This window comes from Natator depressus, chromosome 5 (genome assembly GCF_965152275.1).
Source record: "Natator depressus isolate rNatDep1 chromosome 5, rNatDep2.hap1, whole genome shotgun sequence".
Taxonomy (NCBI): domain Eukaryota; kingdom Metazoa; phylum Chordata; order Testudines; family Cheloniidae; genus Natator; species Natator depressus.
This window is the reverse complement of record NC_134238.1, coordinates 49,870,949-49,885,594: the sequence shown is the minus strand read 5'-3', so window position 1 is coordinate 49,885,594 and position 14,646 is coordinate 49,870,949. Positions and strand designations below refer to the sequence as shown.

General features: G+C 35.8%; 1 protein-coding gene across 1 annotated transcript in view; it reads left to right on the top strand.

Annotated features, from left to right (window-relative positions):
• Nucleotides 1-14,646, top strand: part of BDP1 (BDP1 general transcription factor IIIB subunit) — a 72,893-nt gene that overhangs the window by 6,232 nt on the left and 52,015 nt on the right. The window contains exons 5-13 of the mRNA XM_074952764.1: nucleotides 305-445; nucleotides 1,483-1,616; nucleotides 3,780-3,874; nucleotides 4,289-4,343; nucleotides 5,011-5,154; nucleotides 6,916-7,200; nucleotides 8,930-9,101; nucleotides 10,571-10,727; nucleotides 12,118-12,200. Of these exons, the coding sequence (XP_074808865.1) occupies nucleotides 305-445; nucleotides 1,483-1,616; nucleotides 3,780-3,874; nucleotides 4,289-4,343; nucleotides 5,011-5,154; nucleotides 6,916-7,200; nucleotides 8,930-9,101; nucleotides 10,571-10,727; nucleotides 12,118-12,200 (1,266 nt within the window). The remainder of the gene's footprint in view (nucleotides 1-304; nucleotides 446-1,482; nucleotides 1,617-3,779; nucleotides 3,875-4,288; nucleotides 4,344-5,010; nucleotides 5,155-6,915; nucleotides 7,201-8,929; nucleotides 9,102-10,570; nucleotides 10,728-12,117; nucleotides 12,201-14,646) is intronic.

Genomic DNA, 14,646 nt, shown 5'->3' with positions numbered 1-14,646 from the left:
ACATTTGTGTTTTTAATCATTATTATGACAGGGAGTACTTGTAATTCAAGGAAAGTTATTGTTGCAGCCAGTTAACATCATGTTAAAGTTTGTTTGTGGTGTTAATTTTACATGCATCAAGCCAACTGACATTTTTATATATCAAAATATAACTGATAAAACATTAATCTGAAGATTTATAAAATTGTGGGGGTTTTAGCTAGGTGTCTGAATAATGTGTGGGGTAATCTAGCAGATACATAGCGACCAGAAAAAAATGCTTCTTGTGTGTATGTTCTGAAGTGTTAATCTTTCAAAATTGTAGATCAGGAGAGATACATGTTCCTGACCATGAAGATGAGGAGGCTGAGACTGAGCCAGAGGAAGGGGAGGAGAATGATGGTCCTCTTCTAGTTCCTCGAGTGAAAGTAGCAGAAGATGGTACAATTATTCTGGATGAAGAAAGGTAACTGATATTCTGCAACTGACTCCTGTGCTATGTGTGTCTGATGAATTACTGTCTGGTTTCCAGAGTGGTTAACAGTGTAACTCCTGCTAACCGAGTTAACTATCTGGCTTCATAATTTTACATAACACCTACAATTTATTTCCATGTTGGATAGCAAATTAGGGCTATACACAATGCATCATTATACGGTCAGGATTTGAGTTGCTACAGGAGCTTAGGGATGTTCTGGTAGAGGAATTTGGAACAGTCAAAAGGAAATGAAGAATTTCCCATACGTGACCTTGCAAAAGAGTTTTCTTGAAAAGTTTAAGACTAATTGGACAAACATATTGTCCAATTTGAGATATTGGACTCTTCACTACATTTTACTTAATGTATATGTGTTCCATATTTCTAAAATGTTAGAGTGAATGTAATTACAGTAGAACCTCAGAAGAACACCTAGGGAATGGAGGTCGTTCGTAACTCTGAACAAAACGTGGTTATTTTTTTCCAAAAGTTTACAACTGAGTGTTGACTTAATACAGCTTTGAAACTTTACTGCAGGAAAAAAATGCTGCTTTTAACCATCTTAATTTAAATTAAACAAGCACAGAAACAGTTTCCTTACCTTGTCAAGTCTTTTTTTTTTTTAAACTTTCCCTTTATTTTTTTAGTAGTTTACATTTAATGCAGTACTGTACTGTATTTGCTTTTTTGTTATTGTTGGTCTCTGCTGTCTGATTGTGTACTTCTAGTTCCAAATGAGGGGTGTGGTTGACTGGTCAGTTTGTGTGACTGCTGTTTGTAACTCTGAGGTTCTACTGTATGTAATTTAACGAGATTATTATCAATCCCCAATATTCTCTAATTCATATAATAGAGAGATATTGGCATGGTAGTGAAACGTAGTTAAATTGATGTGAACTTGGAGTATGGCAGGAAGAGTCTTGATTCTCAGGTTCTCAACAGACATAAAATGTGGTTCTCCAGTTTTTATTGCCCCAACAACACTTCTGATGTCTGACATTCATGGGTTGCTTTCTTCTTTTCAGTTTAACTGTAGAAGTTTTAAGGACAAAAGGGTCATGTGTCGTAGAAGAAAATGATCCTATCTTTGAGCGTGGCTCCACAACTACCTATTCCAGCTTTAGAAAAAGTTTTTATACCAAGCCGTGGTCAAATAAAGGTAGGTATACTTTAGTTTCAAGTTTTGAGTCTGTAGAAGACTAAGCCCTGATCCTGCAGACACTTGCAAACGTACATTTACACATGTGAGTAGTCGCATTGACCTCAATGGATCTATTCGTGTGTAAAGTTAATCACTTATTTAATAGTTGTAGGATAGGGGCCTTAATGAGCAAAGTTCTAGTTTGTGTTGAGCATAGGCATACTCAAGAAACCCCACACCTAGTGAGATAATGGGCTGGAAGCTGGTTGCCACTCCAAAAGTGGAAATGCCACTCCAATGTGTCCGTGACAGGAGGGTCATTATGGGACTGGGGACCAGGTTGTATAAACGGCATATTAAATCATGTGTGCTTCCTAATCCGGCAGCAGTTATGCACACAGCCTTTCCAGCATGGTTTAGGAATAGATGGTGTGAGGGATATCTGTGCATCGTGCTGCTTTTTGCAGTGTATATGTGCACATATGTTTTGTGGGTGCAGGACACTATGCTTGTATCTACCAGAATTTGGCCATTATTATTTGCCGGCAGCACAGTGTGGTAGAGATCAGTGTGTATGAGAACACTTCTCAAACCTGTGGGTGGAAGATTGTGGTGTTTCATTCCTGATTCTCTCATGAATTCTTTGGAATACTGCTACTCTTTGTAAATAAAGAGCAGTTAAAAAAATACAATGTTTTGTTCCATTTTTGTGGTTCGATTAATAAAGAATAAGATGAGAATTAAAATTAATGAATTAATGTTGATCTAGTACTCTGCAGAATTAGTGAGATGAGTGTTTGCTTATTTTAAAAATCTAGATTGTTCTTTTTGTTGACAATTGATATGATGATAGTAGTAATAAAGGTGTATTTAAGAAAGTAACTTAAGCCCAAAATGTGACAATTCTTAGTATTCTTTTAATCTGAGAACTCTATAAAATAACGTTTCCTAAGCATTAATTCTCCATTGATACTGATACATAAATAAAAATAAGCTTGTTGATTGAAAACGAAGGAAACTTCTAAATGTTTGTGAAATGCAAGAGAACAAAATTGTTAGGGCAAAGCTGTTTTTTTTTGTTTTTTGTTTTTAAATTAAACATAATATTATCAATACTCCCATGTGTGTACAAAATACAACTATAAAATCACAATAGTGATTGTAAGTAATTGCATATAAAATAAGCTAAACCTCAGGAGAAAAATATTTTCAGCAAATGTGCTGAGTGGTTATTCATAGTCAAAAAATTGTATGATCTGCAGAAGCCAAATTCTTTGTTTAGAACATGCATTATTTAACGTCAAAGTATACTGTTCACAAAGACATAGTATAGAGGGAATTGATTTTCCAGGTGGTTAAAAGCTGGTGTGAATGTGAAGTATTTGATAACCACAGAAGCAACTTATTTTGAGTAAGCTCTTAGAACATGAACATTATTCCTGATACATGATGATCATTTTTAATTACTTCAGTGTTCATCTTCCTGACTTAATAGCTTACTTATTAACAAAATTACATTATTTAAGTTTTAGAGAAGAAGTCTTCTCCAAACTGGGTCTTTACCGGAGTGAATAGTGTTAGTAGTACCTGAATCACCTCTCCCTTCTTCTTAAGTCATGACATGAGGAAAATATTTTTCAGTGTTATTTAGTGTATTCGACTATGAAGGGTGGGGAATCAGTGAATAATTTCAAGCGTATTGGATATATATTCATTTACAGTAATTAGCTTGATACTTTTTCCATGTTGCTAGATGCTCAGAAGCTACACTGATGCCGTAAGTACCTAGATAAACATTTATACAGCATTGCTCAGTAGTATCAAGATGCTTTACAATGTGATAAGCAGAAAAAGTATAAAATAAAGCAAACTCAAATAACAATAACTTTGAATACGGGGTAGCTGGGTGAAATGTAATGGCCTGTGGGTTACAGGAGTTCAGATGATCCTTTTTGGCCTTAAACTCTGTGAAACTATGAACTGGAATAATGGTTTAGTTTGGAATTTAGCTCTGTCTGAATATATTGGGTATACATATTTTTTTACTCTTAAATGTAAAGATTTTGGTTCATATAGTAAAAAGAATAGCATTCAATACGTATGTGTGTGTGTGTGTGTGTGTGTGTGTGTGTGTGTGTGTGTAAAGATAGAGATATTTATTTTATTTTATTTTTGTTCCAGAAACTGACATGTTCTTCTTAGCTATCAGCATGGTAGGGACAGACTTCTCTCTGATTGGTCAGCTGTTTCCTCACAGAGCAAGAACAGAGATTAAGGTAAGTAAAGCAGAGAATGATATTACCAGTGCAATTGTCAGCATTTGCTTTTGTTCTCAACCTCTTGCATGCTGTTTATACAGTATTTTAGTATTAATAATTTTTGATGGTATTTGGTTCCGGGGTAAAGTTTGTAGTAACAGTACGTTTTCAGAATGCAGTTAATATCCAGAGTAATATGTCTGAAATGGATAAGATGCTTCTTGATCTGATACAAATTAGTTCAACTTCCTAATTTGAAGTAGATATACTTGTAACACACTGGTTTGATTTACAACTTTATTTCTTTGTGGGCAACGTTTTCCCTAACTAAAGGAGTATTTTATCCTGATTTGCTACCTTCTATATCTGTAGTACTGTAACATTTGCTTAGTGGAGAAGGATTAATATAATTTACAGTATACATTTTTTCAGAACAAGTTTAAACGTGAGGAAAAAGCAAATGGATGGAGGATAGATAAAGCATTCAGTAAGTTTTTACTTAGCTAAATTCTTCTGATTAAGTGTTATGAATATGTAATTTTTTGGGGGCTTTAGTTTGTTTGATCCAATAAATTTAATTCTACAACAGGGTGTTTGTTTGTAATACTTAACATTTAGTGGATAATATAGTGGTTAAAGTACAAGACTGAAAGTAAAATTTTTAGCTTTTAGTCCCAGCTCTGTTGTTGATTTGGTGTCTAATTTCGGCTAAGCATATACTTTCTCTGTCTCGGATCCTTTCTGTGAAATAGGGAGTAACAGTTAACTATCTCACATGTTGAGGATGCATTAGTTACTAATGGTAGAGCACTCTGAGAATCTTGAATGACAAGTGCTGTATAGGTACTACTGTTACTTTCATGAAATGTGAGTGTCTACTTCATTTAGCACAGTGGTTCATAATTTGATATTGTGATACAACCTGAATATTTGCTTCTGCACGCCTAATATGTTACCTCTGGCCTCTGCAAGCTTTCAGTGCCACTTGTGGAAAAGAAACTGACTAGTCATGAAACGTGCAGTATGGAAAGTGGTGATTGGACATGGAAATCATAAATGAACTATGTGGTTTAAAAAAGCAGAAGCTTAAAGAATAACTTTATTAACTGTGAAATATTAACTTTTTATATTTCACTCTTTTTTTAATTGGACAGAGGAAAAGCGACCATTTGACTTTGAATTCTTTGCCCAGTTGCTTGAGGAGGTACTGGCAGATGAGAAAAAAAGGAAGCAAAAAGCTACTAAAAGACCAAGTTCAAAAGAGAAGAAGCCACCCAAATCTCGGAAAAAGCAAAAAGGTACTTAATTTTAAAATTTTCCTTTCAAAATAGTAATACGGAATAATACTGTTATAGTGCTTCACTACTGGGTCATTGAACAAGGAAAAAAAAATCCTATTAGACAGTGGTCCTCAAAGCCGATCCACCGCTTGTTCAGGGAAAGCCCCTGGTGGGCCGGACCGGTTTGTTTACCTGCTGCATCCGCAGGTTCGGCCGATCGCGTGATCGGCCGAACCTGCGGACGCGGCAGGTAAACAAACCAGTGGGAGCCGCGATCGGCCGAACCTGCGGACGCGGCAGGTAAACAAACCGGTCCGGCCCACCAAGGGCTTTCCCTGAACAAGTGGCGGACCGGCTTTGAGAACCACTGCTGTAAGAAATCTCATACTTCACGGTTCTGAACAGATTTCTTTGAGGCAATGGGAGACTTGTGTGATACTGGATTCTTAGAAGGACGTTTTCAGTTCTTAATTTGCTCATTTAGGGGATAGTATTAGCCAATTTCTAGAGAGGTATCTTATATGAAATTGTACTACCTTAACCAGGTTACAGTTGGTTTGGAATCTTGTATTTCTGTTTTGGAGTATTTCAGATTGATCTGTTAATAAATATCTTCATAGGGTGCTCACAAATTTTTTATATAATACTTCAATGCTTGTAAAAAGAACTTCATGAATTTTTATGCATGTTTTGCTTTAGCAGTAGTGTAAGACTATATCTATAGTTTTTAAATGTCATTTTGTGACTCTCTGAACATTTAGCCACTGTCAAAAGCTGTTTCAGGGAAAATGGCCTTGAGAACAATATGTGAAAAGTTGTTACAAAGGTGAGACTATCTAGGAAGTAGCAGCTAAAAACGCAATTCTTAAAGACCATTCTTGTCTTTAGAAATTTACTTGTCTGAAATTTACTAGATAAGATTATGAATATGAGTTAATGGAAATCATGCTCTCTTTTCCTACCTGGTAGATTTCACACCACATGTAAAGTGTTAGGTTTATTTTTTTAGCCCACAACTAAAAACTTATTTTGTACTTAATGCAGTACAGAAGGCATGTTTCTTTACTCTTGTGCTGCATTTTGGATTTGTCACTTATACGGGTGGGGAGGAGGGATGGGGAAAAAAATAGTGTAAAAATATTAAAATGCAAAGTAAAAGCAGTTACTCATGGTGTTTAACACTATATATAAAAACCAAGATTTTTGCGGTGATTGACTATTGGTATTTCAGAATGTGTTTTTAAAAAAGAAAAAAGTAATTGAGTCATTTTTAGAAGCTATTTACCAAAACCAGAAAACAATCTGCCTAGAAAGTTTAGGTTCCTAATACTTCTGAGTAGTGTAGTATATAGTAAAAGTACAATAGTGTAATATACCATATGCAGCCACAAATTAGGCTCTACCCACAATAGTAGGATTTTTTTTTTTCCGGGAAGACAGTTGCCTAATTTTCATATTGTAGTACAGTCAGTGTAACTACCCAACCTAAAAACCACAAGAGCAAAGTGATGTGCATTGAGTATAGAATGACATTTTTAACAGTCTCAGATAAAAGGATTGTCCCCCAAATGTGTGTTGCAGCATCAGTTAACCTGTGCTGAGACTTGATTGCATCTGGTTGGTTGTTTGCCAAAACATTTCTTTAGGGCTCTGTTGCTATATCTGACAGCATATTGCCATGGATAGATGAACACGCCAGACATTGATAGTGGAAAGACCTTGGAGATTCTTAGTTTATAATACCAGTATATTTACCTGGAACTGTACTGTCTTTGATAGCTAAAGTTGTCAGTGAAGAAGCAGATAATGACCAGGATGATCCTCAGGGTGTCAGAATTTCTGATGCAGAAACAGAAGTGGATGCTGGGACAGCTGAGAAGGAGAATGAAGCATCTCTGAATGTCTTTGAACAGACAGAAGAACAGATTATATTGGAGCCAGTGACAACCAAAAAGAAGAGGAAAAAGAAGAAAAAAGATGATTCTGAACTGGAAGTGGAGAATCTGTCTGAAGAGGGAGCTGCCCCCTCAAAACCAGCTAAGGGGGGGAAATCCAGCAATAAAAGTAAGATTAAAATGCTCAACCATAATCCCCCCTCCTGCTGTTGGCATTGTTACAGTTTGTTGCGCGTTAGCAACCCCGTCGGATTATAAATCTCAAATTTTAGCCGATGGAAGTACCTGGTGTGTTCTCTTTGGGCCTTTGTATGGTATAAAAAATTATAACATGTAGGTACTATTGTTGGTTCAGAGAGGATGGTAATTGTTTTCATTCAGCTTGGGTCTCACAATTACCATCCTCTCTTAGTTTACCTGTACCCTCTTTAATCTACCTCCTTCTCAGAAGCCTGGGAGAAAACACAAGTTTTGCAGTGTGCTCTAAAGGTCAACAAACCATTGGGGGAGAAATGAGCTTTAGTTGAGGGCGTCTCTCAAAAAATACCTGGCAACCAGTTCCCTCTCTTTTTAAACAGGAGTGCTATTAGCTTCAGTACCTTGGTTGATATTAAGTACCATTTACTGCGTATGGATAGAGTTCATCTCTTTGGTACCCAGGACTCTAAACCATTTAAGGTTTTGAAGTGAAAACAGGTTGAATGACATATGGAAACAAATTGGATCTTTCATTGCAGACCTTGGGGCACAGACACAATTTATGAAGCACCTCTAAGCAAGAGCACTACCACTTTCTGGACTACCTGACGTTTCATGGTGGTCTTTAGATATAACTCCCGATAACGCATTACAACAATCCAATCTATTATGTTTGGTTTAAACCACTGTGGTCGCACAGGTGAGATCTCCACTATATTAATATGCAGTATGGATCGTCCTTGAAAATGTAGTTAGGGAAAAATATATAATGAATTCATAAACCTTTTGGTGAGAGTTGTATGGCACGTTTCATTTTAAAGGGCACTGTCAGGTAGTTTTGGCCCCAAATCAAAAAAATTTTTTTAAACACATCTCAAACAGCCCCCATTAAAATTTAACATCTTGAGAAATATTTTAATTTAAAAAAATCAACCTAGTTTTTGTTGAGATATAGTAATTTTCCTCAGAAGTGTTTAAAACTTTGCAGCATTGTTATGTAAAAAATGGATGGTGAAACTGTGTCGAAGCTCCAAACTGAATGGGGTGCAAACCAGTAAATGAAATAACCTAGATTTTTAAACCTCTTTGAATGTTGATTAATGGAGGTAAAGAAAATGTTTAACATTTGAACCTCAGTTCCTTTTCAGTTTACTATAAATTACAGTATAATCTTTAAAATTCCATAAGCCTACAACTTGTAATGGCTTTCATAAAAGGTTGCATCATTTTCAGTAATGGTAATGGACAATTGACATCTGTTCAATGACACAACCATTATTTAGAAACACAATCTCCAAACACAATATTGTTTTCTTTGTAGACTCCAAATTTTGCTTCACTTAGAAAAAAGTGATGTTCTTTTTCCTGACTGTAGCAACGAATCTGAATGTAGCCCAAAGTTTCAAACTTCAGCTATCTATACCCATAAGTCTGAACTTTCAAAGTGAAGTGATTTTTTTTTTTTTGGTTGCTTTAATTTTTGAGGTGCCCAGTCAGAAACACTTTAAATGCCAGATTTTTCTGAAATTCAGGTCCTTCTCAGGTGTCTCAAATTGGTCCCCAAAATAACTTCTAAAATTGAAGCCCAATTTTTGTTATGAGTGTTGGTGTTTTCTGTTGTGGATGTTTTGGAATCTGTACCTAATGTTACCAGACATTTTCTGGAAATACATATTAAACACCTAACAATTTGTTAACAGAAAAAAATGCAATGTCTGGTACAAACAGTGATAATCATACTGAAAGTGGGGAGGAACTGGATGTTCTTAATCAAGAAAATGCGGATGAGACTCCTGTCCTGATGGAGCAAGAATCACATTCCTGTTTACAACTGAATGATAAAACCGAAGAAAGTGATCTCAATTTAGCCAGGTAACTTTTGCTACATATGGACTCAAACACAGCAAGAAATGGTTTGATTTTTAAAATTAGTTTTTGTTTTTTTTCATTTTTACCATCACATTCATTAGTGAAGATGGGCAGGGTCTTCGGTTTCCATGTGTTGTCAAGCTTTGCTCTCAAGGGTAGTGGACTCACTTGCTTTAATTTTATACCTGCAACATGATCCTTACCCTGAAAGCCTCGTCTTAACTTAATGACAGGTTTCAGAGTAGCAGCTGTGTTGGTCTGTATTCGCGAAAAGAAAAGGAGTACTTGTGGCACCTTGGAGACTAACCAATTTATTTGAGCATAAGCTTTCGTGAGCTACAACTCACTTCATCTGATGCATAAAAGTGGAAAATGCAGTGAGGATGTTTTTATACACACAGACCATGAAAAAATGGGTGTTTATCACTTCAAAAGGTTTTCTCCACCCACCCCACTCTCCTGCTGGTAATAGCTTATCTAAAGTGATCACTCTCCTTACAATGTGTATGATAATCAAGGTGGGCCATTTCCAGCACAAATCCAGGTTTTCTCTCCCCCCACCCCAAAAATTAATGCTAAACCCCCATTTTTTTGATTATTTAAATCCAAAATTTTTCTCATTTTTGGGATGAACATCAAGACCAGTGACTTATTCCAAACCTTTCCCTAAAGCTTTAAGGAAAATATGATGGTACCACTAAAGCAGAGCTTAGTAACATTATTAGTGTACTTTATGGCGGGGATGGGGTGGGAGGTTCTGTACGCTTTTTACTATAAAATGTATCTTCTGTAACACTTGTGGGGAAACAAAACTATACTTAATTTCATGCCGAGTTGAAACAGAACCAGGTTTTCTGCCAAGATGCAATTGTTTTTGGTCATGAACTTTGAGAAACTTTTTTACAGTACATAACACTTCACTTTGTGTTACTTAAATCCACGTTTACTAAGGAGATTTTCTTATCCCTGTTACAGAACATCAATAATTTTTGTGTAAATGACGAGATATTTATGGAAGAACTATAACACTTCTAATATTCTCTGGGTTGAAGTACAATTTCATTGTGTTAATGAAGCTCTTCTTGATATTCTCCCTTCCATATTAGATTTTCTCCGTAAAATGAAAGTTTCTGTAGCCAACTCAGAATATTCAAAAGCTTTTTTGCTTTTAAAATAATTCTTCATCTGCGGTGCTTAAAAGGCATTTTATTAAGATAAACCAAAACTTTTCAGAGTGTCTGTATTTGGTTGCAAGAACTTTTATTTAAACGAAGGGAATGAAGTTGGCAGTCATAAGATATGGCAGGTTCAATAGAACTCTTAAAATTTCTGCAGATTGTCCGGTTGGGCAAGTGCACAGTGGTAACACTGTATATTTAATAACTCCATAGTGCAATTTGATCCTGCAGCCCTGATTAACTTGTGTGTGAAAAGTACTGATGTTACATTTTCTCTGAATGCCTTATTTACAGCTTTCAAGATACTAGTGCTGGATTAATAGAAACTGAATCTTCTGAACCAGAAACCTCAGATATCATCTCTGGGTCACAGGATTGGCAACCTTCAGAATCTCAAGCTTCAGGTACCAGAAATAAAAAAGGAAATGGTGAAGAAACCAGTGAAGCAAAGGTATCTTTGTTTTTATGGATTTTTTTGGTCTCCAGTAATCCTTCTCACCTTACTAGTAGCATTCACATAAAATAAAGATTTCTTCGATAAATATCTCGTAACATACTCGTATACAGCTCAGCACACAAAGTCATTAAACCTGGAAATATCACTAGAAGTTAAATAAGTTGCCAGTCAGTGGGATAAATGACTTTTATTGGTTTTGTTTTAGTAGGCCAAACTGATTCAAGGAATACAATGTTTGGATTGGGTTCATCTCATAGTGCAAAAATTTAAAGGTGCAGTTTAAACTGTTCATTAGCTTTCCAAAACAAAGACTATGAAGGAGAAAATTCCACTCGTAAAATTCAGTGTCTTCCATTGTCTTGGAGCCCACTTCTGCAGGGACTTGGTACCATGTGCTTGCTAGCGTAACTAGTAATGCTTGTCTGAAGGATTCTTTTAATTTTTTTAATCTTTCTAAGACAAAGGATTGTCTTGTGGCTGAAGCATGGGAGAGGTCGGAGATACTTCCTGTGCTACTTTGGGCGAGTCGCTTAAACTCTTGACTGTCAATTTCACCAGTTTCGTCAATTTCATTAGTTTTATATTTAAAAAATAAGCAAACAAACCCCATTTTTACTGGGAGGTTGGCTAATTCTAATCTTTGTGAAGCACCTTGAATCCCTTGAGTGGGAAGTGTTGTAGAAATACAACACTCAACTGCCTCAGAAGAATTGAAGTGTACAGAGTAGCCTGGACCCTGTAATGTGCCTCAGTCCTGCCTACAAACCAGAACTAAGCAGACATGTTTTCAGGCCAACTAGCTATGACAATATATTGCTATTGTAACAGGAGGGACAGCCTTAAGAAAAGCCTGGAGTCTCAAGTCATCATAATCAGAATGCTTATGTTACTATCACTAATGTTTTTACATTGTAGATTACGTGTGCTGCGGTTAAATGAATTTAATTTGATGCATAGTAAATCTCCTTTGCAATCTGAAAATGCCAAACTAGTCAGTACAGGAAATACTATGAGGATATTTATGTGATGAAACAACTGTAGATTAAAAGGAGGAAAAATAGTTTTATGTAGCAGAAATGCTTTTGTTCGTATATAATAGGTAGATTTTATGTTTTGCTATACCCGTTGATCAAGAATAATTGCCTTTATCATTCTTGCTTTTTGCAATAATGCCTAGTGATCTCTGGTGGAAAGATTATTTAAGGCCTACAGCCAACAATAGTTAAAATTGGTACTAGAATCTCATTCACTCGATTTAACTGAAAGATGAAAGAGGAGCCTTGTTTTCACTTTCATTTGCACCAACGTTTAACTGTCTTGTAGCAAGAGTTTCTTCACTATTGCAGGAATCAGGAGTTCTAAATATTACTTTGTTTCCACATAGAACAATGAAGTATGTGATTTATATAAACCAGCTGAAAAGGAGAGTACAGCAGGAAAAAGCCATGATTCTAAATCTGAAACAATGTGAGTAGTTATTCTGCCTAGCAGTAGTAGTCTGCTGAGAGTTAAACCTATATTTCTCTAATTTCGGGGTGGGGTAGGTATGTGTGTTATAAAATCTGTTCACACGGCACAACAGGTGGTCTTTTTGTTCCTCTTTATTTTAAAAATACTTCAAATAGAACTAAGTTTCTGTGGTCAAAGAATGACGCTTATAGAAAACTTCAAAATGTTGCATAGGGACAGGCAGGTTATGTTGGTTTTAATGCGAGTTACAGCCTGTGCAATTTAGTATACCAAGATCTTGGGGGTTCATGGTCAAGATAATAGCTCTGAATGAGTAAGGGGTGGGGATTGAATTAATCTAGTATGTAGTAGTGTACTATTCAGATCTTCTGATCATTATGCCATACTACAGCATATAACTTCCTTCTGCTGTCTCCAACCTAGGACTACCGCCTTTTTAAAGGCAGCTCAGTCCCATGTTAGTGGCTGTTTTAGCCTTACTTGGCCTGCCCCTGCATACATGTAATCTGATGAGCTTCTGCTCCAGGAGTCTTAGGTAGCCTGTGCCAAAGAGGATCTGTGGTTGTGTTTCTCCATTATCTGCCTTCAACAGCCCTAACCAAGAAAAATCCACAGGCCAGGTGGCATATAAGATTCTGATTCCTGAGTGGAACGGAGAGAGGTGGGTTTCTTTCTAGGGGAGGGAGGAGAATGGAGAATGAATGCAGGAAAGAGAACATGGAGGAAAATATAGAGAAAGCAAAGGAATAAAACATGAAATAAAGAATTAAATATACAGAGAAGGCACAGTAGGCAGATGTTAAGAGCTTTTCAAAGGAGGGGAAGAAAATGTACTGGATGCTCCCTGTTTCCCTCTTCTCCCTGTGGCTGCTTTCTGTGTTTCTTGAAATGCCTTTCTTTGGAGGTTATTGTGAGGTATCTTTTGATCCTTAGGCCACACCTTGCTTTATCATATCTACTATTAAAAAATTGAGTGATACTTGGATTTTAAAATATAGTTAATATTTCATGTTGTACTATTTATATCAAACTGCAAAATGAGAGCATTTTTAGACCCTTTAGTAAGGCCTATTAGATTTGTTTACCCACTTTTAGATGTAATCAGCTTCCACAGGGTGGATGTGTACACCCGTATGACCTGAAGGAAAATACCATCGTAGCTCAGGAGGGAGCAAGAGATCGGCATCCGACTTGTCTGAAGAGAGCTGTTAGAGGAAGAGGGGCTGACTTACAGCCTTGGAGCAAGAGACCAAGAGGATAATTAGGGTGGAGAAGGGCATTTAAACACTGTATTTTCCCAATTCAGGCACTGACAAGAGGAGTAACTTGTCTCCAGTCTTGAGAGGAACTAGAGAGAAATCCATTTGAGCCCCGATCAAGCTGCTATTGAAATCCAATGAGTCTTTTTTCCTATTTACTTCAGTGTGAGACCTTTGGGAAGGACATATCCCTATACCTGGTATCAGGAGAAGATGTTAGTTTGTCAGGGTGGATAGATTTAAATCAGTGATTTAAATCACCAAGTGGAAAGCCCTTGATTTCAATAATTTTTAACCGACTTTGCCATTTGTACTTCAGTTATTTTTCTAAAGAAAGCTGCATTCTTATTGGTTGATACAAGTGTTAAAACATGTTGATTTACAACTAAATAGATCTTATACGCTAGTTTTGGTGCATCTTTTTGCTACCTAGGAGTACACAATAACTACATACATTTACAATACTACATACATTTATTTATGCAATTTTATAGCTTAATATTTTCAGATTCTTATGGTACATTTTTGGTATGTTAGAAAATGATGAATGATATATTGCTTATTTACTAGATAATTAACTTTTTGTTCATGTTTTGTGTCAAGCTGCATTGGGATTGTAACTAGAATTTAATCAAACACACAACAGTATACGAAACTTATTTTTTTTATTAAACAAAGCAACCTTAAATGTTTTGATAAGATAAGTTTATGTATCCAAAACCTGTTTCAAATTTACAGCTAAATTATTTATTAAAGGAACAGAGGAATTAACTGTAGTCAGTCAAACTGATTATTGAAGTTTAATTTTCAAATTTTCAAATATGCCTAAGTGAAAGTAACTGGATCTAGTCTTGTCTAAATCTCTCCTGAAAATGAGAGAGTCTCCTGAATTACTTAGGCTGAGCTATTGTGCTATATTTATAAAGTTTGACCTCAAAAGTTAGATGTTTTCCACCTGATTCCTTCTTTATATAGGAAAACAGCCTTTAATTCCAAGTTTTTGATAGAGGTTCATGGATTCAGCATGTTTTTTACTTAAATATTTTAAGAGATTATCAATTTAGGCCTTAACATATTTTGTTTTAAATTCAGATTTCATTTTAAACTTTTATTTTTAAAAAGAAAACTTATAATAATTCAAATAACCATAAAAAGAATTTTATATTTTTAAAAAAAAATCTATT